Source organism: Nycticebus coucang, chromosome 1, assembly GCF_027406575.1.
Source record: "Nycticebus coucang isolate mNycCou1 chromosome 1, mNycCou1.pri, whole genome shotgun sequence".
NCBI classification, from domain to species: domain Eukaryota; kingdom Metazoa; phylum Chordata; class Mammalia; order Primates; family Lorisidae; genus Nycticebus; species Nycticebus coucang.
In genome coordinates this window covers 96,548,287-96,572,801 of record NC_069780.1, presented here as the reverse complement: position 1 = coordinate 96,572,801, position 24,515 = coordinate 96,548,287, and the positions used below count along the sequence as shown (strand labels likewise).

General features: G+C 42.7%; 1 protein-coding gene and 1 non-coding gene across 5 annotated transcripts in view; both read left to right on the top strand.

The window, feature by feature from the left end:
* Positions 1–24,072, top strand: part of LOC128581453 (cytochrome P450 4V2) — a 30,171-nt gene extending 6,099 nt beyond the window's left edge. For 3 of the 4 annotated variants that reach the window (XM_053584315.1, XM_053584338.1, XM_053584330.1), the window contains exons 3-11: positions 973–1,058; positions 2,059–2,249; positions 2,605–2,674; positions 5,145–5,271; positions 9,505–9,690; positions 19,688–19,790; positions 20,807–20,941; positions 21,039–21,218; positions 22,950–24,072. In XM_053584315.1, coding sequence (XP_053440290.1) covers positions 973–1,058; positions 2,059–2,249; positions 2,605–2,674; positions 5,145–5,271; positions 9,505–9,690; positions 19,688–19,790; positions 20,807–20,941; positions 21,039–21,218; positions 22,950–23,122 — 1,251 coding nt within the window. In that variant the 3' untranslated portion in view covers positions 23,123–24,072. The remainder of the gene's footprint in view (positions 1–972; positions 1,059–2,058; positions 2,250–2,604; positions 2,675–5,144; positions 5,272–9,504; positions 9,691–19,687; positions 19,791–20,806; positions 20,942–21,038; positions 21,219–22,949) is intronic. The other variant, XM_053584325.1, reaches the window with a different exon arrangement.
* On the top strand, positions 10,432–10,572 carry LOC128591879 (U4 spliceosomal RNA). The gene has a single exon (XR_008381689.1). It is a non-coding gene; the product is annotated as a U4 spliceosomal RNA (small nuclear RNA).
* Positions 24,073–24,515: the final 443 nt, after the last annotated feature.

Sequence of the window (24,515 nt, the reverse complement as noted above, 5' to 3'; positions counted from 1 at the left end):
AGGGTCCATCTTATATTGATAATAAATTTGTTATTCCACATTTAAAAGAGAATGCTGTAGATATCATTAATCCATGCTGTGGAAATTAGCCCTCAAAAAAGCTGTAGACCTTAGCTGAGCATTGTGGCAGGCACCTGTAGTCCCAGACATTTAGAAGGCTGAGGCAGGAGGATTGCTTGAGCCCAGGAGTCTGAGGCTGCTGTGAGCTATGATGATGCCACAGCACTCTACCTGGGGTGACAAAGTGAGATTCTGAATCAAAAAAAGGCTGTAGATCTTTTCCTTGTAAGGTGAGAATGCTGGGATATGGCTTTCTTGTTATTGTGGCAAGAATGTTGGTGCTTCTCTTGTACCACCCTCCAGAATGCCAGTTCAGAGAAGACAGACCAGCCATAGGATTTCAGCCACAGTTGACCCAGTGCAAATAGGTTTGGTGTATGCAGATGGAGTCTGGGCCCAATCCTAGCCACTCTTCCCTCTCTGATTTGAGTCTAATGCTAGGTGGTCCAATCACACACATGGCTTCCAGTGTCACCTACATGCTGCTAACAGTCTAACTCAGTCCTTATCCTGAGCTGCCCCCTTGTTTTAGAACATGGCATCTTGAATAGATCAGCATCAACATACCTGAAAATGAACTCCCGACTTCTGCCTTCCCAGATAGGCTCCTCCTCTCTCCATCCAGCTTTGCATCCCCGCACCCTCATTCCTAGTTTATGGAAAGAACCAGAGAATCTTCTTGGACATTTTTCTCTCCCTCAACTCTATTTAGTCCCCAAGACTGAGTGACAGTTGTGTGTTCAAAACTCTTCTTGAGTTTCTTCAAGGCACAGGAATGAAAATGAACCACAGAGAAAATAAAGGTTACGTGATGCTGCCTTAAAAACTAGTTGTGTTCTAGCCTGGTGTTCCTATAATTGAAGTTGTTCTGATGTCTGTATATCTCTCAATTTTTTTTTTTCTCTTCCTAAGGTAATTTTAACTAGTTCAAAGCAAATTGACAAATCCTCCATGTACAAGTTTCTAGAACCATGGCTGGGCCTAGGACTTCTTACCAGGTATGTCTGTGGAAATTTGTAAAGACACCGTATAGCAAAGGTTCCTCCTGTGTGTAACTTGTTATTTCAGGAATTAACACGAGGTAGTTCCCCCTCACCCCTCATGGCAAGACTGTGCTCTCAGGAAGGAGGAGAAAGGCTGGAAATAAAGGTCCAGCCAACAGTGCACCTGTGCCTGACAAGTGCCCTGGTGTGCAGTGCCCTCCAGCAGTGGTGTTCAGTAGTGACTATCCCCGGGGTTCCAAGAAGAATTAGTATGTCCTGATGTCAGAGGGATAGAGCAAAGGAATGTCTGGAGCAGGGAAATCTCCAAAATCTAATCAGAGATCACAGCGACCTCAGTCCTTGAGCTGGTACTCAGAACCAGGACTCCATCCTCTGACAGATAGCTCAGCAAGAGGAAGGCAGGAGCCTCATAGGGACTTCGTAGAACTCAAGCACAGTGGAGGTCAAGGATCATGTGAGGAAGAAGGTCTTAGTAGGGAAGAGAGAAAAGTTCTTATTTGTACGCATGCAGAGCTTAGAACCTGAGAAGAGTTGTTAAAATTTTTAATTTTAGAAGTGCTATTTTAAATATTAAATATCAGTGTTATAGAACAATGTCTAAAATAGTTGTGTTTTTAGCTATGCATGCGTATTTTATATATAGTAGCACCTCCATAGCTGACCCCCTCCCTACACTGACCACCTCCTTAAGTTGACCTAATTTCCATAGACCAAACATGAACCACATGTACATATCAGTACAGGAGGCCTGGTTCCGTATAGTGACCACCAGTTTGTTCTAGTCCCTTGGGTGGACGACTGACAGAGGATCTATTGTATTTGTGCATATACTAATCTCTCTATATATATCTTTGTCTTTCTGTCCAGAGCATTTGAAAATCTGTAAATTAAGCTGTTAAACTATTTCAAGGGGATTTTGTTGACCTGGCTAGATTTAGCCTTTGTTTTGGAGGTTACTTCTCTTTTTTTTGTAACCATGTATTTGTATTTCTAGTACTGGAAACAAATGGCGCTCCAGGAGAAAAATGCTGACACCTACTTTCCACTTTACCATTCTGGAAGATTTCTTAGATGTCATGAATGAACAAGCAAATATATTAGTTAATAAGCTTGAAAACCACGTCAACCAAGAAGCATTTAACTGCTTTTTTTACATCACTCTCTGTGCCTTAGACATCATCTGTGGTAAGTCTCATTGATTTGTCTCTAAACTGATGGTGTAAAGATTAAATGGCCCCAGTGGAAAATCGCATTCCTTTAGGAGGGTAAATGAGGGATTAGATAGGATGGTGGTTCCACTGTGACCTTAGCCTCCCAAGAAGCAGTGGCCACGGAGGGCTTAAGCAGATAGTCACAGGGAAGGGAACAGGGAGGGAAAAATGGGAAGTGGTTAGGAAAAGCAGAAAGAGAAAAGGGGAGCAAAGGAAGAAAGAACAATTCTAAAACGTGTAAGAACAGAGCAGGATTCACATCTGCCTCTGCAAAGTAAGCACAAGCTGCGTGCCTAGCTTGACTGGTTGCATCTCACCATGTTTTGTAGAAACAGCCATGGGGAAGAATATTGGTGCTCAGAGTAATGATGATTCCGAGTATGTCCGTGCAGTTTATAGGTAAATGGAATCCTTTCAACTGTTTTTAAAATTATTATTAATTTGAACTTTAAAAATTTTTGCTAATCATTTCTGTGTTGCATCTTTTTTTGTTGTTTCAATATGAAATGTTACATAAACGGTACCCTCATTGGCCGGGAGCAGTGACTCATGCCCATAATCCCAGCACTCTGTGAGTCTGAGGCGAGGGGATTGCTTGAGTGCAGGAGTTTGAGACCAGCCTGAGCAAGAGAAAGACATGTCTCTACTAAAAATAGAAAAGCGAGCTGGGCATTGTGGCAGGTGCCTGTTGGGAAGCTGAGGCAGGAGGATTGCTTGAGCCCAAGAGTTTGAGGTTGCTGCAAGCTATGATGCCTTTCTCTACCCAAGGGGATAGAGAAAGGCTCTGTCTCAAAAGAAAAAAGTTAACCTCATTGTTTAATCATGTCTTTAAGCAGCAGAGGAATAGTTATATAAATTATGACAAAAAAATAAATTGTGACACATTCAGATTATGCAGTAATTATTTTTAAATTATTATTATATAATATATGAGATCGATTATGATGTATGTAATGATGCTTACAAGTTGCGCTCATATATATAAGAGATACACATGGTTTTTTATAGTATGATAACCATTACAATATTAAAAAGTTATTCATAGAAAAACAATCTAGAAGCTACTGTACCACAATGTTAGCCGTGGTTATCATTGTGTGTGTACGTGCCAAGCTTCTCTTTCTTGTGGTGTCTGGTATGTGTCCCCAAGGCTGCCAGACATATGAAAAGTAACAAACTCATATTATACTTTATACATTTTTATTTATTTAAAAAATTTTTTTATTAAATCATAGCTGTGTAATAATGCAATCGTGGGGGACAATGTGCTGGTTTTATATACAATTTGAATAGTTTTCATCAAACTGGTTAACATAGCCTTCACGGCATTCTCTTAGTTATTATGTTAAGATATTTATATTCTCCACCTAGTAAATTTCACACGTACCCTATAAGATGCACAGTATTACTCTCCCTCCACCCATCCTCCTCCCTCCGCTCCCTCACCCCTTTCCCCTTAAATAATATAAACTCATAATTTATATTATTTTACATTTTTAATATTTTCATATTTATGTACCAGCATGTAGAAAATTATTTTGTAAATATTTTGTAGAAATTTGTAATGAATATTTTATAAATAAAGGTACATTCAGCTACATTTCCCATTTCCTTACGTATGTACGGATGGATGGATGGTGACCTTGGGGATGCCCTGTGTTGTCATTTGCTCTCCTGTCCCATATTTTCTACAGAGTACAGACATTGTTTCTGTAATGAAAACCAATCGATCTTACTTTAAAATTGCTTGCAGTTATTTGGGTATTCAGATGTAGGGTCAGGATTTGGTTTGACGTAGTCTGTCTATAAGTTCATTTTAAAAATATTTACTGAGCATCTATAATTGTCCAATTGTTGTGTAAGGTACTGACTGGTTTATAGGAGTCCCCGAAGCAGAAGCCTGGGAGACAGGCATCAGACAAAGAAACATAGACTTCCGAATCGTGATAACTTGCTTACAAAGGAAAGATTAAGTGCATAGGAAAACAGATACATTTTACAGAGTGAGTGGCCAGAGAAAGCCTTTCTGATGTCCTGCACCTGAGCTGGCTCTGAAGGAGGAATTTTGTCCAGGCCTTTCTGCTGTATCACTGGAAGGGAGAGGGAGGTGCTTGGAATGGCCATGTGACAGCTGGGTATTCAGTGAGCACTTGCCAGAGCAAGAAGGCAGCCAGTTAACTTTCTGTCCCTCCACAGGAGTGATCAGGCAAATGAGTGGCCTTAAACAGAGACAGATTTTTCCAAGCCTGGCAGTTCACGCCTGTAACCCTAGCACTCTGGGAAACCTAGGCGGGAGGATTGCCTGAGCTCCCATGTTTAAGACCAGCCTGAGCAAAAGCGAGAGCCTGTCTCCACTAAAAAGAAAAAAAAATAGAAAAACTAGCCAGTCATTGTGGCAGATGTCTATAGCCCCAGCCACTTGGGAGGCCAAGGAAGGAGGATCGCTTGAGCCCAGGAGTTTGAGGTTGCTGTGAGCTATGATGTCAGAGCACTCTACCCAGGGTGACAGAGTGAGACTGTGTCTCAAAAAACAAAACAAAAGAAAAGAAAACACAGAGAGAGATAAATTTCATCTTAATATTTGATACAAAAGCTGCCAGGCAGTCTTGGGAATTGGAAGCTCTCCCTGAAGAAACAGAGGCACAGGCTGCAAGGCTATCTAGTAAGGATGCTTAATAATGTATTCTTCATTCTCTAAAGAACCTGCTAGCTTCTTAAACTTCACTGGCTGTGTAAGAGCCCACGCATGGAGCTCTTAATAACCTCTAAGATAAATCATCATCATGTCCACAATTATCTTCAGCAGGTACCAAATAGATGCTTGAGAAGTGCACATCGAACAGCTGCTGTATTTTTATACTTTTTCTAGGATGAGTGATTTGATATTCCAGAGGATGAAGATGCCCTGGCTTTGGCTTGAGTCTTGGTATCTTATGTTTAAGGAAGGATGGGAACACAAAAAGGGCCTTAAGATCCTACATACTTTTACCAACAATGTAAGTTCCTATTTTTTTTTTTATTGTGGTAACATACACATAACAAAAAATTTCCCATTATAACCATTCTGAGCAATTGAATGGTTATACCTAACAAATGCAATCAGTGTAACCTGGTTTCTTATACCCTCAATGAATCCCCAACAACAACAACAACAACAAAATAACCATTCAAAGCATACAGTTTGGTGACTTCAAGTATACCCACAATGTCATGCAACCATCACCACTGTTCATTTCCAGAACTTTTGGTAAGTTCATGATTTTTATGTTTTGTTACATAAACCTAATATAGGCCAGTTGGAGTGGCTCACGCCTGTAATGCCAGCACTCTGGGAGGCCAAGGTGGGAGGAGTTCAAAATCAGCCTGAGCAAGAGGGACACCCCATCTCTACTAAAAATAGAAAAACTAGATGGGCGTGATGGTGGGCACCTATAGTCCTAGCTACTTGGGAGGCTGAGGCAGGAGGATCACTTGAGCCCAAGAGTTTGAGGTTGCTGTGAGCTATGATGATACCACAGCACTCTACCTAGGGTGACAAAGTAAGACTCTGTCAGGAAAGGGAAGAGAAGGGAAGGGAAGGGAAGGGAAGGGAAGGGAAGGGAAGGGAAGGGAAGGGAAATCTAATGGGCATTGGAAAGGAAAGGAAAGGAAAGGAAAGGAATGGAAAGGAAAGGAAAATCTAATGGGCATTCTAAAGGAAAGGAGAGGAGAGGAGGGGAGGGGAGGGGAGGGGAAAGGAGGAAAAAGGAAAGGGAAGGGAAGGGAAGGGAAGGGAAGGAAAGGAAAGGAAAGGAAAGGAAAGGAAAGGAAAGGAAAGGAAAGGAAAGGAAAGGAAAATCTAATGGGCATTCTAAAGGAAAGGAGAGGAGAGGAGGGGAGGGGAGGGGAGGGGAAAGGAGGAAAAAGGAAAGGGAAGGGAAGGGAAGGAAAGGGAAGGAAAGGAAAGGAAAGGAAAGGAAAGGAAAGGAAAGGAAAGGAAAATCTAATGGGCATTCTAAAGGAAAGGAGAGGAGAGGAGGGGAGGGGAGGGGAGGGGAAAGGAGGAAAAAGGAAAGGGAAGGAAAGGGAAGGGAAGGGAAGGGAAGGGAAGGGAAGGAAAGGAAAGGAAAGGAAAGGAAAATCTAATGGGCATTCTAAAGGAAAGGAGAGGAGAGGAGGGGAGGGGAGGGGAGGGGAAAGGAGGAAAAAGGAAAGGGAAGGGAAGGGAAGGGAAGGGAAGGGAAGGAAAGGAAAGGAAAGGAAAGGAAAGGAAAATCTAATGGGCATTCTAAAGGAAAGGAGAGGAGAGGAGGGGAGGGGAGGGGAGGGGAAAGGAGGAAAAAGGAAGGGAAGGGAAGGGAAGGGAAGGAGGAAGGAAAGGAAAGGAAAGGAAAGGAAAGGAAAGGAAAGGAAAGGAAAGGAAAGGAAAGGAAAGGAAAGGAAAATCTAATGGGCATTCTAAAGGAAAGGAGAGGAGAGGAGGGGAGGGGAGGGGAGGGGAAAGGAGGAAAAAGGAAAGGGAAGGGAAGGGAAGGAAAGGGAAGGAAAGGAAAGGAAAGGAAAGGAAAGGAAAGGAAAGGAAAATCTAATGGGCATTCTAAAGGAAAGGAGAGGAGAGGAGGGGAGGGGAGGGGAGGGGAAAGGAGGAAAAAGGAAAGGGAAGGAAAGGGAAGGGAAGGGAAGGGAAGGGAAGGGAAGGGAAGGAAGGAAAGGAAAGGAAAGGAAAGGAAAATCTAATGGGCATTCTAAAGGAAAGGAGAGGAGAGGAGGGGAGGGGAGGGGAGGGGAAAGGAGGAAAAAGGAAAGGGAAGGGAAGGGAAGGGAAGGGAAGGAAGGAGGAAAGGAAAGGAAAGGAAAGGAAAATCTAATGGGCATTCTAAAGGAAAGGAGAGGAGAGGAGGGGAGGGGAGGGGAGGGGAAAGGAGGAAAAAGGAAAGGGAAGGGAAGGGAAGGGAAGGAAAGGAAAGGAAAGGAAAGGAAAGGAAAGGAAAGGAAAGGAAAGGAAAGGAAAGGAAAGGAAAGGAAAGGAAAATCTAATGGGCATTCTAAAGGAAAGGAGAGGAGAGGAGGGGAGGGGAGGGGAAAGGAAGAAAAAGGAAAGGATAGGAAAGGGAAGGGAAGGGAAGGGAAGGAAAGGAAAATCTAATGGGCATTCTAAAGGAAAGGAAAGGAGGGGAGGGGAGGGGAAAGGAAGAAAAAGGAAAGGATAGGAAAGGGAAGGGAAGGGAAGGGAAGGGAAGGAAAGGAAAATCTAATGGGCATTCTAAAGGAAAGGAAAGGAGGGGAGGGGAGGGGAAGGGAGGAGAGGAGAGGAGAGGAGAGGAGAGGAGAGAGGATTCTAATGAGCATTCTTAATATGCCAAGCAGTACTCTTGTGGCATTGTAAACATATCAATTAACAAGGACAAATTTGCTACTGCGTGAATGACCTGGAGGAGAAAGATACTAAACAGGAATTATAATAAAATACTATAATAATGAGTATAATATAATAGTAAACTTATTATTAAACTTATTATTTATTACTTATAATAAATAATTATTATGCAGGTGGCAAGTGAAATGGAGAAAACATAAAGTAGGTCTGAGAAGCTAGCAATCGCTAGGGATGACAGTGGCAGTGATGAGGGACGATCTTTCTTTCTTAATGTGACAATAAGCAGAGACCTGAAAGGAGGGAGGGACCCAGGCACACAGGCGTCTGAGGAAAGAGCATTCTAGACAGAGGACTCACAGCATACAGGGAGAATGGACTAATCACCTTTCTGTTTCTTTTCTCCAATACAGTATTTATGTAGTTAATAGTGATCTATAATTAGCCCATCATATGATCATTGCATTCTCCTTACCATTTCAACTTTTCAGGAAACTATGATCCTATTCTCGTGTTGGAAAGACTGCCAAAATAGCACTTAAAAATTATTAATTTTCATGGCATTAAAAAAAATTTTTTTTAAGTTTCATCAGGCTGGGCTCAGTGGCTCATTCTTGTAATCCTAGCATTCTGGGAAACGAATACGGGTGGATTGCTGGACCAATTCTGTTTTTCACTGTTGCCTCTGGCCATCCTCAGAGCTGGGGAGGTGTTTTCTCCAAGATTAGACCCCAGCGGGATCACTCTATTGTTGCTGGATCTTTGTAGGTAGTAGCCCTGTGTAGTTCCTCTGGGGCTGCCCCAGCCAGGGAGTTCTGGTTGTGGAAGCAGCTCCGGAGTGTGACACACTCGGATCCGGCAACAGGGCGGGAGGTGGTGCGCATGGTTCTGGGAGTGCCTGGTGCCCAGTGACTTTGGCACAGAGAGCCCAAGGCTCCAAGCAGCCTCTGGCCAGGAGAAGGGCTCTGCACAGAGGCAGGGAGGGCTCCAGAGGGCACACGACTACCAGAGTCCCTGGTCAGATGAGTGGGCCGGTGTGGAGGCAGGGAGGGTACAGGAGGGAGGGGGCAGGGTTGCGCGGCTCCTGCAGTTCCTGGTCAGGGCATGCGGAGGCCCAGTGGGTGCGGGTCGTGGGTCGGGGATCACAGCGCAGCTCTTATGGAGGTCTGGGCGGCGCCAAGCCTAGGAGTTTGAGGTTGCTATGAGCTGTGACACCATGGCACTCTGCCCAGGGCAACAGCCCAAGGCTCCAGTGTGCCAAAACTGGTCTCACTCTGCCCCTGAGGGTTAAGGCTGTAAGGCAGCTCAGACCCCACCTTTAGGCTGCTCAGTCACTAAGTTACTAGCTCCCCCCATCCTTGCTCTGCAATGCTGAGGGCGGAGCTTGCCAGGGCAGTTCTCTCACAATGGCTCCCTGCGGCCCACAGCTGAACACTATTAGCTCCGTCCAGCTCAGCGGCTCAGTCTGGGGCCCTAGACAATGCCCAAGGTCTCTGCACTCCTGCTCAAGCGCTCCCTAAAGGCAGTTCAACTGAGTGCCAACTCTAAAAACACCGAAACAGTTCACAGGTAAGGCCTTTCCGGTTTGCAGTCTCATTGCTGCTTGTACTTATGGCTGCCAGTCGGATTACGTTGATCAGACACATGCAACCATTTGACAGTTTTCCACTGTTTTTGTCCTCCTCTTGGGGTCCAGAAGTCCCTTGCTGACTCCCTATATCCTCAAAGGGATGATTATAGGCAGGTCCCACCAGCCAGAGATGCCTGGAGTCTTATCTCCCCAGACTCACTGTGCCCTGTTGCCCAAATATATTATTAATATCAAGCTGTACCAAAATCTAAACCAAAGTACGTAACTGTTCTTTAAATCCTACAGGTCATCACTGAACGGGCCAGTGAAATGAGGACATATGCAGAAGACAGTGAAGGTGACAAGGGCTCTGTCTTCTCCAAAAACAAACGAAGAGCTTTCCTTGACTTGCTTTTAAGTGTGACTGATGAGGAAGGAAACAAGCTGAGTCATGAAGCTATTCGGGAAGAAGTTGACACCTTCATGTTTGAGGTATTCTATACTGCTACGTTGCTTTCAGATTTTATTTTTTTGAAGACAGAGTCTCACTCTGCTGCCCTGGTTTGAGTGTTATGGTGTCATAGCTCAGAGCAACCTCAAACTCCCGGGTTCAAGCAATCCTCCTGCCCCAGTAGCTGGGACTACAGGCACCCATCCCCACCCCCGGCTGTTTTTTCTATTTTTAGAAGAGACAGGGTCTTGCTTTTGCTCCGGCTGGTTTTGAACTCCTGAGCTCAAGGGATCCACCCACCTCAGCCTCCCAGAATGTTGGGCTTACAGGTGTGAGCCACCATGACTGGTCAGCTTTCAGATATCATTAAACAAATTCTGGTGATTTATAAGGATCTTTAGTATTATTTTGAAAATTTAATAAAAAAAAATTTTTTTTTTTGAGACAGAGCCTCAAGCTGTCACCTGGGGTAGAGAGTGCTGTGGCATCTCAGCTCACAGCAACCTCCAACTCCTGGGCTCAAGCAATTCTCCTGCCTCCCTTCTCCCAAGTAGCTGGGACTACAGATGTTCATTATAATGCCCGATTATTATTATTATTTTTTTTTTGGTAGCCATCATTGTTTGGTAGGCCCGGCTGGATTCGAACCTGCCAGCTCAGGTGTATGTGGCTGGCGTCTTAGCTGCTTGAGCCACATGTGCTGAGCCAATTTAATCAAATTTTAAAGTAGTTTCATATAACTAAGGACAATTCATTCTATTTTAATTAGCAATTGTGTGATTAGCTTTGTGCAGTGACAGTATTGTAGCCAATGAGGCTTATCCAATTTGCAATTATTGTGAATTGAAAATTTTTCTCAATACTTCACCATGATGACTTGAAATATAGTCAGCCCTGGCAATTTTTGACAGTCTCTACAGTGACTGAAGAAAAGAAAAGAAATTGTGTAATTTAAGAAAATGGTTAAGTAGCAGTTCCTTAGAACAGTGGACACATTTTTTTCTTTCTTTCTTTCTTTCTTTCTTTCTTTTTTTTTTTATTAAATCATAGCTGTGTACACTGATATAATCATGGGGCATCATTCACTAGCTTCACAGACTGTTTGCCAAGTTTCACATATACCCTTGTAAGATGCACCGCTGGTGTAATCCCACCAATCCCCTTCCCTTTACCCACCTTTCCCCACCCTCTCCTCCCTTTCCCCCTTCCCCCTATTCTTAGGTTGTAACTGGGTTATAGCTTTCATGTGAAAACCCTAAATTAGTTTCCTAGTAGGGCTGAGTACATAGGGTACTTTTTCTTCCATTCTTGAGATACTTTACTAAGAAGAATATGTTCCAGCTCCATCCATGTAAACATGAAAGAGGTAAAGTTTCCATCTTTCTTTAAGGCTGAGTAATATTCCATGGTGTACATATACCACAATTTATTAATCCATTCGTGGATCGATGGGCACTTGGGCTTCTTCCATGACTTAGCAATTATGAATTGGGCTGCAATAAACATTCTGGTACAAATATCTTTGTTATGATGTGATTTTTGGTCTTCTGGGTATATGCCCAGTAGAGGGATTACAGGATTGAATGGCAGATCTAGTTTTAGATCTCTAAGTGTTCTCCATATCTCTTTCCAAAAGGAATGTATTAATTTGCATTCCCACCAGCAGTGCAACAGCAAACCCACAGCTAATATCATATTGAATGGAGTTAAATTGGAATCATTTCCACTCAGATCAGGAACCAGACAAGGCTGCCCATTGTCTCCATTGCTTTTTAACATTGTAATGGAAGTTTTAGCCACTGCAATTAGGGAAGAAAAGGCGATCAAGGGTATCCATATAGGGTCAGAAGAGATCAAACTTTCTCTCTTTGCAGATGATATGATAGTATATCTGGAAAACACTAGGGACTCTACTACAAAACTCTTAGAAGTGATCAAGGAATACAGCAGCGTCTCAGGTTACAAAATCAACATTCATAAATCGATAGCCTTTATATATACCAACAATAGTCAAGTTGAAAAAACAGTTAAGGACTCTATCCCATTCACAGTAGTGCCAAAGAAGATGAAATATTTGGGAATTTATCTAACAAAGGATGTGAAAGATCTCTATAAAGAGAACTATGAAACTCTAAGAAAAGAAATAGCTGAAAATATTAACAAATGCAAAAACATACCATGCTCATGGCTGGGAAGAATCAACACCTTTTTTTCTTAAGAAAACCTGAGATTCGTCAGACTTTTCCCAAGCAGAAGGGCAGCAAGAAATTGCTCTCAGTTCTCTATTTTGCTCCACACTTCCTTCTGACCTCCCAAACCCACAAGTCCATGTCCTCACCACCTACTTTATGAAGTTCTAGCAAATGAGCACTTAGCCGCTGCCGTGAGTTGCTCCAGCTAAGAGACCTGCAGAAGAGAATGTAACCAGTTCATGGTTCTAAAGGTAGAGTTTGTCTTGTGGTTATGTCCCACACACAAAAGGTGTGCCAACCCCCCACCCAGTGCCATTCAGTGAGACCACCCCAACCCCCCATCCCTCATTACTCCTCCCCCCAGTTTGAATTGAAAGGAGTTCTTCTGCTATGCATTGGATCATCTGCTGGGTTCATATTAGTATTGAGTACATTGGATATTTGCTTTTCCATTCTTGTAACACTTTACTAAAAAGAATGTGTTTCAGCTCCATCAGGGATATTACAAAAGATGTGAAGTCACCATCTTTTTTAATGGCTGAGTAGTATTCCATGGCGTGCATGTACCACAATTTGTTCACCCATTCTTGAGTCGATGGGCATTTAGGTTGTTTCCACGTTCTAGCAATTGTAAATTGACCTTCAATAAGTCTAGTGCAAATGTCCTTATGAGAAAATCATTTTTTTCTTCTGGGTAGATGCCTAGTAGTGGGATTGCAGGGTCAAATGGGAGGTCTAATTTGAGTTCTTTGAGGTTTCTCCATATTCCTTTCCAAAGAGGCTGTATGAGTTTGCAGTCCCACTAACAGTGTAGGTGTTCCCCTCTCTCCACATTCACACCAGCATCTGCAGCTCTGGGACTTTGGGATGTGGGCTAATCTTACTGGGGATAGGTGGTATCTCAGGGTGATTTTGATTTGCATTTCTCTGATGATTAGGGAAAGTGAGCATTTTTTGGTATGTTTGTTAGCCATTCACATATCTTCCCTGAGAAGGTTCTATTCACGTCTCCCAGTGATAGACGGGATTGTTGGCTTTTTTGTTGCTGATTAATTTGAGTTCTTTGTAGATCCTAGTTATCAAGCCTTTGTCTGATTTGTAATATGCAAATATCTTTTCCCATTTGTAGGCTGTCTATCTGCTTTGGTTGTTGTCTCCTTATTTGTACAGAAGCTTTTCAGTTTAATTAAGTCCAATTTGTTTATTTTTGTTGTTGCAATTGCCATGGAAGTCTTCATAAAATCTTTTTCCAGGCTGATATCTTCAAGTGTTTTCTCCACACTTTCTTCGAAAATTTTTATTGTTTCATGCCTTAGATTTAAATCTTTTACCCATTTTTTTTTTTTTTGAGATGGAGTCTCACTTTGTCATCCTAGGGAGAATGCGATGGCATCACAGCTCACAGCAACCTCAAACTCTTGGACTTAAGGGATTCTCTTGCCTCAGCCGCCCAAGTAGCTGGGACTACAGGTGCCCACCATGGTGCCCGGCTATTTTTTTGTTGCAGTTGTCATTATTGTTTAGCAGGCTTGGGCCAGGTTTGAACCCACCAGCCTTGGTGTATGTGGCCAGCACCCTAACCACTGAGATACAGGTGCCAAACCTTTTATCCAGTTTTTGTAAGTGGTGAAATGTGTGGGTCCAGTTTCAGTCTCTTACATGTGATTATTCGGTTCTCCCCAGCAACATTTACTGAATAAGGATTCTTTTCCCCAGTATATGTTCTTGTTTGGTTTATCAAAGATCAGGTGGCTGTGTGCCCATGCCATACTGTTTTGATAACTATGACCTTGTAGTATAGCCCAAAGTCTGGTAGGGCGATGCCCCCGGCTTTGTTTTTATTACTAAGAATTGCCTTGGCTGTATGGTTTTTTTTTTTTCTGGTTTCGTACAAAATGAAGAATTATTTTTTCCAGATCTTGAAAGTATGATGTTGGTATTTTAATGGGGATTGCATTGAATCTGTACATTGGTTTGGGTAGTACAGACATTTTGACAATGTCGATTCTTCCAGCCATGAGCATGGTATGTTCTTCCATTTGTTATTATCTTCTGCTATTTCTTTTCTTAGGGTTTCATAATTTTCTTTGTAGAGGTCCTTCACCTTTTCTGTTAGGTGTATTCCTAGGTATTTCATTTTTTAAAAAAAACTACTGTGAAGGGAATTGCACCCTTGATTAGCTTCTCATCTTGGCTATTATTGGCATATACAAAGGCTACTGATTTGTGGACATTGATTTTATATCCTGAGACATTACTGTACTTTTTGATCACTTCCAGGAGTCTTGTGGTTGAGTCTGTGGTGTACTCTAGGTATAAGATCATATTATTGGCAATGAGCAAGAATTTGACCTCCTCTGCCCCCATTTGGATGCCTTTATTTCCTTCTCTTGCATGATTGTATTGCCTAGAACTTCTAGCGCCATGTTGAATAGTAGTGGCAATAGAGGACAACCTTGTCTGGTTCCAGTTCTAAGTGGAAAATCTATATGTGAATTGTAAAATAAAGAATAGCTTTGGATCACTTGAGCTCAGGAGTTTGAGACCAGCCTGAGCAAGAGTGAGACTCCATTTCTACTAAAAAATAGAAAAACTAGCCAGGTGTCCTGGTGGCATTTGTAGTCCCAGCTACTCAGGAGGCTGAGGCAAGAGGATGGCTTGAGCCCACAAGTTTGAGGTTGCTATGATCTATGATGCCTCAGCACTCCACATAGGATGACAGAGTGAGACACTGTCTCAAAAACAAGAAATAAAAGCCCCATATGGTGATCTCCAGGGAAACAAAAAGGCACTGGAGTTTCCAGTGCACACTAAAGATCATGCCACCTAAAAGATCATGCCACCTGGGCTCTGAATTCCTTCTTCTGGGGCGAGGCTCTAAGGCTCCACCGACCTTAGCTCGGGCTCCTGCCCTATGCTTACTAGCAACCATGAGATGGTTCCAGTCTTTTCAGATCTCTGTGTTAGAGGGATGGACTTGATCAATGGTTTTGTAGATTGGTAGTTCTAAGCTATGTTTTTAAGCAGGGCACTTTACTAAAAAGAAAGCTTAAGCATAAAAGAGACAACTAAATTAGCTGAGAAGGCCGGGTGTGGTGGCTCACGCCTGTAATCCCAGCACTCTGGCAGGCCAAGGCAGGTGAATCATTTCAGCTCAGGTGTTTAAGACCAGCAAAAGTGAGATCCTGTCTCTACTAAAAATAGAAAAACTACCAAGCGGCTGAGGCGGGAGGATTGCTTGAGCCCAGAAGTTTGAGGTTGCTGTGATCTACAGTGATGCTACAGCACTCTATCCAGGGTGACAGAGTGAGACTCTGACAATAAATAAATAAATAATAAATAAATAAATTAGCTGAGAAATATACAGGTGTTAAGTATGGGCTCTTGGACTAAATCCTACCTCTAACATATGATGTCTGACTTCAGGCAGTTCAGTATTCTTACTTTAATACCACAGGCCTCATGGAATAATTATGATAATTCCATTTTTTTTTCTTTGCAGTTTTTGGCCGAGGCTGGGTTTGAACCCGCCATCTCCGGCATATGGGGCCGATGCCCTACTCCTTTGAGCCACAGACGCCACCCAATAATTCCATTTTTAAAAGTTCACCAGGAATCATGCACAGAAGGATGTGGGGCCAGGCGCGGTGGCTCATGTCTGTAATCCTACCACTCTGGTAGGCAGAGGCAGGTGGATTGCTTGAGCTCAAGAGTTCGAGACCCAGCCTGAGGAAGGGTGAGACCCCATTTCTAAAAACAGCCAGGTACTTTGGCGAGCACCTGTAGTCCTAGCTCCTCGGGAGGCTGAGGCAGGAGGATCACTTGAGCCCCAGAGTTTGAGGTTGCTGTGAGCTATAATTCTAAGGCACTCACCCCAGGGCAACAGAGGCAGATGTTGGCTATTATTATTTGGTGTTGAAGTGGACATCACATTCACCACCCTGCCCACGTACACACTCACACACATACACACAGGTGTACATACACACACACATCTCACACCAGTGACTTCTACTCTCATGAAAAGCATCAGACGTCCATCTTCCAGCTCTCATATCCTTTAAAATTCTTGCTCTTTCCCCCTTTGCACTGCACAGGAGGCATTCAGTGCATAAGTGCAGTATTATGACCTCCTCCTTGAGGTGGGTGCAGGCTGTTACCTGCACACCTTCAAGCCAGAGTCCAGTCTTTAATTATGAGGTTTTCTCCCTGGCTGTCCTCTTTTGAACCCTGGCATGTGTATCTGCTTCCTCCTGCCTGTCTCCTGTCTGAGAGCAGACAAGATGAAACAGGAAGTTCAGCAGACTTCTTCTCTTACACACTTGGATCAGGCTTCTGTTTATAAATTCCAGAAGAGCTATTACAATTGTTTAGCAAGAGGACATCCCCACATGACTCAGTAGAAAACTGAGCAAAAGGGCCAGACCCTGCCTGGAATTCTGCTTAGTTTCTGTAAAAAAAAAAAAAAAAATGCAGTGAGGTACCAGTATCAGAGACTTACAGGCTATATATAGGTTTGAAATTTCAGAATGAGGCTTAAGCAATTCAATTTAGGAGCTGTTTTATAAAACATGTGTTTCAGGCCAGGTGGGGTGCCTCACACCTACAATTCCAGCACTCTGGGAAGCTGAGGCAGGAGGATTTCTTGAGCTCAGGGGTTTGAGACCAACTCAAGCAAGAATGAGACACCATCTCTACTAAAAATAGAAAAATTAGCCAAGCACTGTGGCACCTGTAGTCCAAGCTGCTCGGGAGGCTGAGGCAGGAGGATCTCTTGAGCCCAGGAGTTTGAGGTTGTTGTGAGCTATGACATCACAGCACTCTACCCAGAACACACAGTAAGACTCTGTTTCAAAAAAGAAAAATAAAAAAGTGCTTCAGAGATTTCTGCCTAGAAAATAAAATGTTACAATGATCACTTGTGCTACAACAGGGAAAATGGAGAAGTCAGATCTCCCATAGAGGAGATAATGTATCTTCTTTCTTTTTGTCCTAAAAAGTCTTGCTCCAAGAAGGGTTATATTATTATTGGTTTTCTGGATACATGTTTTTCCCTGAATAACTCACTACTTTTGCTCATGGAAGTGTGCTAGTGAGCTGGGGGGAGAGAAGAATTAATGCCTCACACAGTGAGTGGTGAAGACCAAGGTCATCCTGGTGTAGACATCAGTATTAGAGGTTGTGTTTCCCTTACTGCAGGCCACTGTGCCAGGGAATAGCCAGGGGCATTCGCCTGACTCTGCTTGGTCATCTCCGTCATCAGCCACTCTGGGGGTTCAGTTCCTGCCTCTCCCTCCTACGCTGTCTGGTGCAGGGAAAGTTTATTTAATTTTTTTTTTTTTTGATAACTCTGTCACCCAGGTTAGAGTGCTGTGGCCTCATCATAGCTCACAGCAACCTCAAACTCCTGGGCTCAAGAGATCCTCATGCCTCAACTTCCTGAGTGGCTGGAACTACAGGCGCCTGCTACCACACTCAGTTAATTTTTTTATTTTTAGTAAAGATGGATTCTTGCTCTTGCATGGGCTGGTCTGGAACTTGTGAGCTCAGGAGATCCACCAACCTCAGCCTCCCAGAGTGCTGGGATTACAGGAGTGAGCTACTATGTCTGGCCTTTTTTTTTTTTTTTTAAAGATAGAGTCTCAAGCTGTTGCCCTGGGTAGAGTGCCATGACATGATAGGTCACAGCAACCTCAAACTCTTGGGCTCAAGAGATCCTGTTGCCTCAGTTTTTCTATTTTTAGTAGATATGGGGGTCTCACTTTTGCTCAGGCTGGTCTTGAACTCTTGAGTTCAGGCAATCCACCAGTCTCGGCCTCCCAGAGAGTTAGGATTATAGGTGTGAGTCACTGCGCCCAGCTTACACCAGACCTTTTTTAATGTTGTTTTTACTGTCTTCATTTTTAATCCTAAAATGTAAATAATAGTAAAGAGTATTTCATGGAGTTTTTGTGAAGCTTAATTGAGTCCGTTTCTGCAAAGCACTTAGAATTTTGTCTAAAACTCAGTGAGTGTTAAATGAGGCTGTTTGTTAATATCTCAATGCAGAGGATGTTCCTCAGAACCACACATGTACCTGCTGGTGTCCACACCTTCAGTAGGTAAAGCCTCCCTTAAAAATGGGAGAAGGCAAAGAAGTACACATCTGGCAAGTTGGCTCCCGAACATCAGACTTTTTTCCCCTCCAAAAGGTCTAGCTCAGAATATTTTATTGCAGCTCAATTCACAATCATCAAGATGTGGAAGCAACCCAAGTGCCCATCAACCCATGAATGGATTAATAAATTGTGGTATATGTATACCGTGGAGTACTATTCAGTCATGAAAAAGATGGAGACTTCATATATTTCATGTTGACCTGGATCGAGTTTAAGCACATTCTTCTACTTAGGTGGCTCATACTTGTAATCCCAACGCTCTGGGAGGCTAAGGAGGGATGATTGCCCGAGCTCAGGAGTTCAAGAGCAGCTTGAGCGAGAGCGAAACCCCCATCTCTACTAAAATAAATAGAGAAACTAGCTGAGCATAGTGGTGGGCACCTGTAGCCCCAGCTTCTGGGGAGGCTGAGGCAGGAGGATTGCTCAAGCTCAAGAGTTTGAGATTGCTATGATGATGCCACGGCTCTCTACCCAGGGGACAGAGTGAGATTGTGTGTCATTAAAAAAAAGAAAAGAAAAGAAAACACATTCTTCTTGGTAAAGTATCACAAGAATGGAAAAATCAAGAATGTAATGTACTCAATACAATATGAAACCAATATATAAACAACTACATGCCCACAGGAAATAAAAACACACGTATAGTTTAGCCAGGGGGAGGGGAAAGAAAAAAGAGGGGAGGGGGGAGAGCAATTGGCAGGGTCTCCCCTAAGGTGCACAATGTGAGCGTGTTTGGCACATTCCCTGGGTGAAGGGCTCAACTACAACTTGAACCTTACCTTGGAAACAAAAACAATGTAGCTTAAACATTTGTTCCCTTGTATTAATCTGAAGTAAAAGAACAAAAGGCTGCCCTTTGGGGATGCCCCTTTATCAGCACTCGTCCTGCAAGGGGTACCACATCATGTGACATTGAAAGGTCATCTCGAAGCATGAACTTCTATGTTCTGGGGATTGTTTTGCTGGTTTCTCTCAAAGACAAGGTGCTGTGCGGAATTAATTTATTAGGTTCTGCAGTCTCACTGCAGCTGTCAAATCTCAGTGAACTGACATTTCAAAGTTGAGTTATTATCATTGTTCCTAATCTCAATATAATTCTGCCTTTTTTTATATCAGGGTAATGTGAGGGTACAAACAATTATGGTACCATGTTTTCATTTGTTGGGTAGAGTCCCTCTTATAGTTGCGTCCCACACCCAGGAGCTGTGCCATGTGCCCTTACGTTGCCCCCTCCCTCCTCTTCCTTCCCCCTAACTTGAATTGACTTGAGTTTTTCTCTTCTGTGGGAGTGTATTAGTTCATTTACTGGCTTCATATTAGTATTGGGTACATTGGATACTTGCTTCTCCATTCTTGTGATACTTTACTAAGAAGAATGTGTTTCAACCCCATCCAGGTTAATACAAAAGATGTAAAGTCTCCATGATTTTATGGATGAATAACACTCCACGGTGTACATGTACCACAGTTTGTTAATTCATTCCTGGGTTGTGGACATTTGGGTTGCTTCCACATCTTAGTGATTGTAATTTGAGCCAATCTGAAAGTACTTATGATAAAATGATGTTTTCCTTCTAAGTAGATCCCTAGTAACAGGATTGCAGGATTAAATGGAAGATTTATTTTGAGTTCTTTAAGGATTGTCCATAACTGTGCCTTTTAAGTTGCCATTTTCCTTCCAATTGTAGGGTCACGATACAACCGCAGCTGCAATAAACTGGTCCCTATACCTATTGGGCTCTAACCCAGAAGTCCAGAAAAAAGTGGACAATGAGTTGGATGAAGTGTTCGGTATGTCTGGCCTCTTGGCTAGTTACACTGCGGGCGTTAAGTGCGCTGAAGCCGGTGTCATTCTTGCTCAGGGAGGCAGAACGGCGGGACCTGCTGTGAACACAGTGTAACGAGCAGGAAGGCTCCGTGTGCAGGATCCTTTGCTCCCAGACAGCAGCCTCCCCAGTGCCCATCCCCTTGGCAGTCCCTTATCCAGGCACTTGCAGACAGTCGCCAGTCACCTCCCCTGCATGGGGCCAGATGCTGGGACTCACAGAATGCCATTACTGCCCTCAGGGTCTACCCTGAGGGGAGCAGACACCGAAAGCACTGGAGAGTCACGGGCTGTGCATGTGAGTGGGTGAAGAAGATGCTATTTGGGAGCACAGAGTAACAGGTGAAGCTATTTGGGGGGGTGAAGGAAGGCTATTTCCTGCAGAACCCCTCTGGCCACAAAGGAGGGAAAAGATATGTCATGCTGATAGGAGATAAATTTCCATTATATCAGAAGCAACCTGGAAAAAAGTCCTAGGCTGATGTCAACAGGGGTGTCTCAGGGACAAAGTCTTGCTGTTATCTTCTCTCATTGCCACGATCTTGGCTTTTGTTTTCTGTTTTTTTTTGCTTTGAGACAGAGTCTCACTCTGGGCAGAGTGCCATGGCTTCACATCTCACGGCAACTCAAACTCTGGGGCTCAAGCGACCCTCCTGCCTCAGCCTCCCGAGTAGCTGGGACTACAGGCACCCACCACAATGCCCGGCTAGTTTCTCTATTTTTAGTAGAGATGGGGTCTCGCTCTTGCTTCGGCTGGTGAGGCAATCCTCCTGCCCTGGCCTCCCCTCCCAGAGTGGTAGGATTCAGGGATGAGCCGCCACGCCGGGCCCACATGGAATCTCATTTTACTTTGCTTATCATGACATTAGATTTTCTACGTTAGCTGTCAGAGTTTAGCACCAGTGCTTTGATTCATATTCTCTTCTTTGCTGTCCCCACTGCTTAGAGAGTTCTTTCATTGTCATCTTCTTGCCTTAACCAGGGAAGTCTGATCGTCCTGCTACCTCCGAAGACCTGAAGAAACTGAAATACCTGGAATGCATTATTAAGGAGACCCTTCGCCTTTTTCCTTCTGTTCCTTTGTTTGCCCGGACTCTTAACGAAGACTGCATAGTGGGTAAATATTCTATAATTAAAATAGTAGGGATAGTGAAGTTTTCTTAATGTCCGTCTTGTTCCAATCTCATGACACATCATTGCCTGTTTCTTCACAGCAGGTTACAAAGTTGTGAAAGGCACCGAAGCTGTCATCATTCCCTATGCATTGCACAGAGATCCCAGATACTTCCCCAATCCTGAAGAATTCCAGCCAGAGCGCTTCTTTCCCGAGAATGCCCAAGGACGCCATCCGTACGCCTATGTGCCCTTTTCTGCGGGGCCCAGGAACTGTATAGGTTTGTATCTGTCCAAATGGGTTTGAGCATGCAGGCCCCATGATAGTGGGTTTCTCATCATCATTTCTGTGAGATGTGCTGTGACATCGCCCACATGCAATGACCTTTCAAAAATCATTTCCTTTTTCCTCCACTTTCCTGTGAATTATAGTTTTAATATATTATTGTCAGAAAGGGCATTCGTTTGTCAAGGGCTGCCGTAACTTAACACAGATGGAGGGGCTTCAGCAATAAAAGTTTATTTTCTGTTGGCAGGATGTCCAAGATCAGGGTGTCAGCAGGGTGGATTTTTTGGGAGGCCTCTACTCCTTGGCTTGTAGAATGACATCTTCTCCCTGTGTCTCCACTTGGTCTGTCCTCTGTATGTGTCTGTTCTAACTTCTTCAGTTGGATTATATTAGATCCCACCCTAATGACCTAATGACCTTATTTAAGCTTAATGACCTCTTTAAAGGTCCTGCCTCCAAATACAGCAGTGTTTTTAATCTCTTTTATCTCGTGGCACACTTGAACCTGTAGTTAATCTTCCACAGCACGCTTTAATTATGTTGATCAGAAAAACAAACAGTGGACCAGGTGAGGTGGCTTACACCTGTAATCCCAGAACTCTGGGAGGCCAAGCTGGGAGGAGCACTTGAGCTCAGGATTTCAAAACCAGCCTGAGCAACAGCAAGACCCTGTCTCTACTAAAAAGAGGAAAACTATCTGAGCTCAGTAATGGGCGCCTGTCGTCACAGCTACATGGGAGGCTGGGACAAGAGGATCACTGAAGCCCAGGTGTTTGAGATTGCTGTGAGCTATGACTCTATGGCACTCTACCTAGGGCAACAAAGTGAGACTCTGTCTCAAAAAAAAAAAAAAAAGAGAGAGAGAGTGTAAAAGGGAATATACTTATTGTTCTTTGAACTGTGTTCAAAAATAATTTCATTAACAATCTTCAAAAATGTTCATGGCACACCAGTTGAAAAATCAGTGAAACACAGTCACATCCTGAGGGACTGAGGGTCAGGCCATCAACATAGGAAATTTAGCAGTGGAGGGAAGAGAGATAACAGTTCATCCCATAATGAAAAGCATTATTGGTTTCACAGTAGACTTTTAAAATGTCATCTATTTTGGATTAAAGTGAAATATAATTTGTTATGGTTGGAAACTTATTTATATAATTAGTTATGTTTAACCTAATATTTGTGTTTGTTGCTTTTAAATAGTTATGTTTAACCTAATATTTGTGTTTGTTGCTTTTAAAAATTGCACTTTTCATGAACAAAACACACACGGCCAGGAGTACTTACACAAAGGGAGTGCAGGCCACCATGCATTATAAACACTTTTAGCTTTAGTGTTTATCTATAGCATTTTATCAATTATGTAAATGCAGGCATTGGTGAAATGAGGCCAGATTTAAATAGATGAATTTGAAACTTATTTGATGGCTTGAGAGTAAGTTAAAGATCCAATAAGCAGCAATCTAGAATAACTATTCTCAAACTTCAATGAGTCTAGGATTCTGTATTTAGCCTGGCTAACACGCAGAATCCCTGGCCCACCCTAGCTGTCAGGATGCACCAGGTGGCAGTCTTTATTTTTAACAAGTGTCTCAATGAATCCGATCCTCCTATAGCCTACTGCAAAAATAGAGACTTGCTCACTTCCTATAATAAGGCCTTTTATTTCTCAAATTTGAGGTAGATCTATAATTAAAGTGATGGTATTTACTTTAATTTAAAGGTCAAAGGTTTGCCATCATGGAAGAAAAGACCATTCTCTCCTGCATCCTACGGCACTTTTGGGTAGAATCCAACCAGAAAAGAGAAGAACTAGGTCTGTCAGGAGAGCTGATTCTTCGTCCGTGTAATGGCATCTGGATCAAGCTGAAGAGAAGAAATGTGGACGACTCCTAATCCCATTACTGGACACTGCCTTTATCATGAAAAAGATCTTTGCTTAAGGGATGCTTGGCGTTTACAATCTGTAGATCATGAGTTCAATAGTCTTAAATCCCTGGGCCTAATCCCTGGGTCTACCAAAGAGAAAGTTTTTGTATTTTTACCACTATCATATAGGTGTTATACCTGGTCTTGGTCCCAAAAGTAGATGAAGTTAACTAAGTTAGTACCCAAATAACAAGTTTCTCAACAGAGGGAGCCACAGACCAATTCAACTTCACTTTGTAGACCCAAAGGATACAATCTAATTGAAGTTCCAGAATTTTTTAAAAGCATTCTTATTGACTCAGGACAAGATAGATACGTGGGTATATATGATATATGATCTCATATAATTTGAAAAAAGTAATTAAACGCTTTGACTAAGGGTTTAAATTTTTTAGATTATATCAGTGGCATCAGTTATGAGAAGAATATTATATAACTTTTCAGATTTTACCATTTATGAGTGGACTTGTAGGTTCTGTTGCAGTTTCCCTGTTGACTTCATTTCATGCTTTGGTTACTTCTTTGACCTAATTTCAATTTCTGTTTTTGTTTTTGTTTTTTTTCCAGATTTGTAAGAGGGCATGAATGATTAGGTTACGTTGATTGCATTTGTTAGGTAAAGTCCAAGTTGTAGTTGAGCCCTTCACCCAGGGGGTGCTGCATACCCTTAACATGGTGCCCATTAGGCCAGAGTTGACATAAATTCCAACCTTTAGCTATTTGTCCTACTTTTTTTGATCCTAGCAGAAACATTTTTGGCAGTTTCTTATTCCCATTATTATCTCTCTGTTTTACCCATTGTTTTCTTTTCGTTGGGGTTTACGTGTATTGATCCTTGCCTTTTCTGATATTAACCAACTTATGTTTCATAGAAATAAAGGCTATACTGAAATAAAACTGAGATTCCTATGTAAAAATGTTGTGATATCTTCTTTTGTTCAATAAGGGACATATAGACAGATCATTTTAGGAAGAAAAATTATCACTGTGGTTATCTTATTTCTAGAATGTTTTAAGTTTACTTTGAAATTCCATATATCATCTTAAAATGCATGTGTTAGCTGAATGGTAAAGAGTATGTAGGCACAGGAGGGTCCATTGGGCACTCCTGGGAAAGAAGTTAACTTTTTTTTTCTTACCTATGGGCTTTGCCTCTTTTCTGGACGGAGTCAATTGCAGTTTTAAGTTTTGTGCTTATGAGAATACAGTGACTTAGACATTTAAATCATTCAGGCACAATTAAATTTTTCATATGGGCACATCTTCCCAGGACTATTTTAGTCTTTTAAGCTTTCTGTATTGTAGTTAACTGTGACAACCATCAATAGTAGCTTATATTGCAAACAATGTTGGTTTGCCA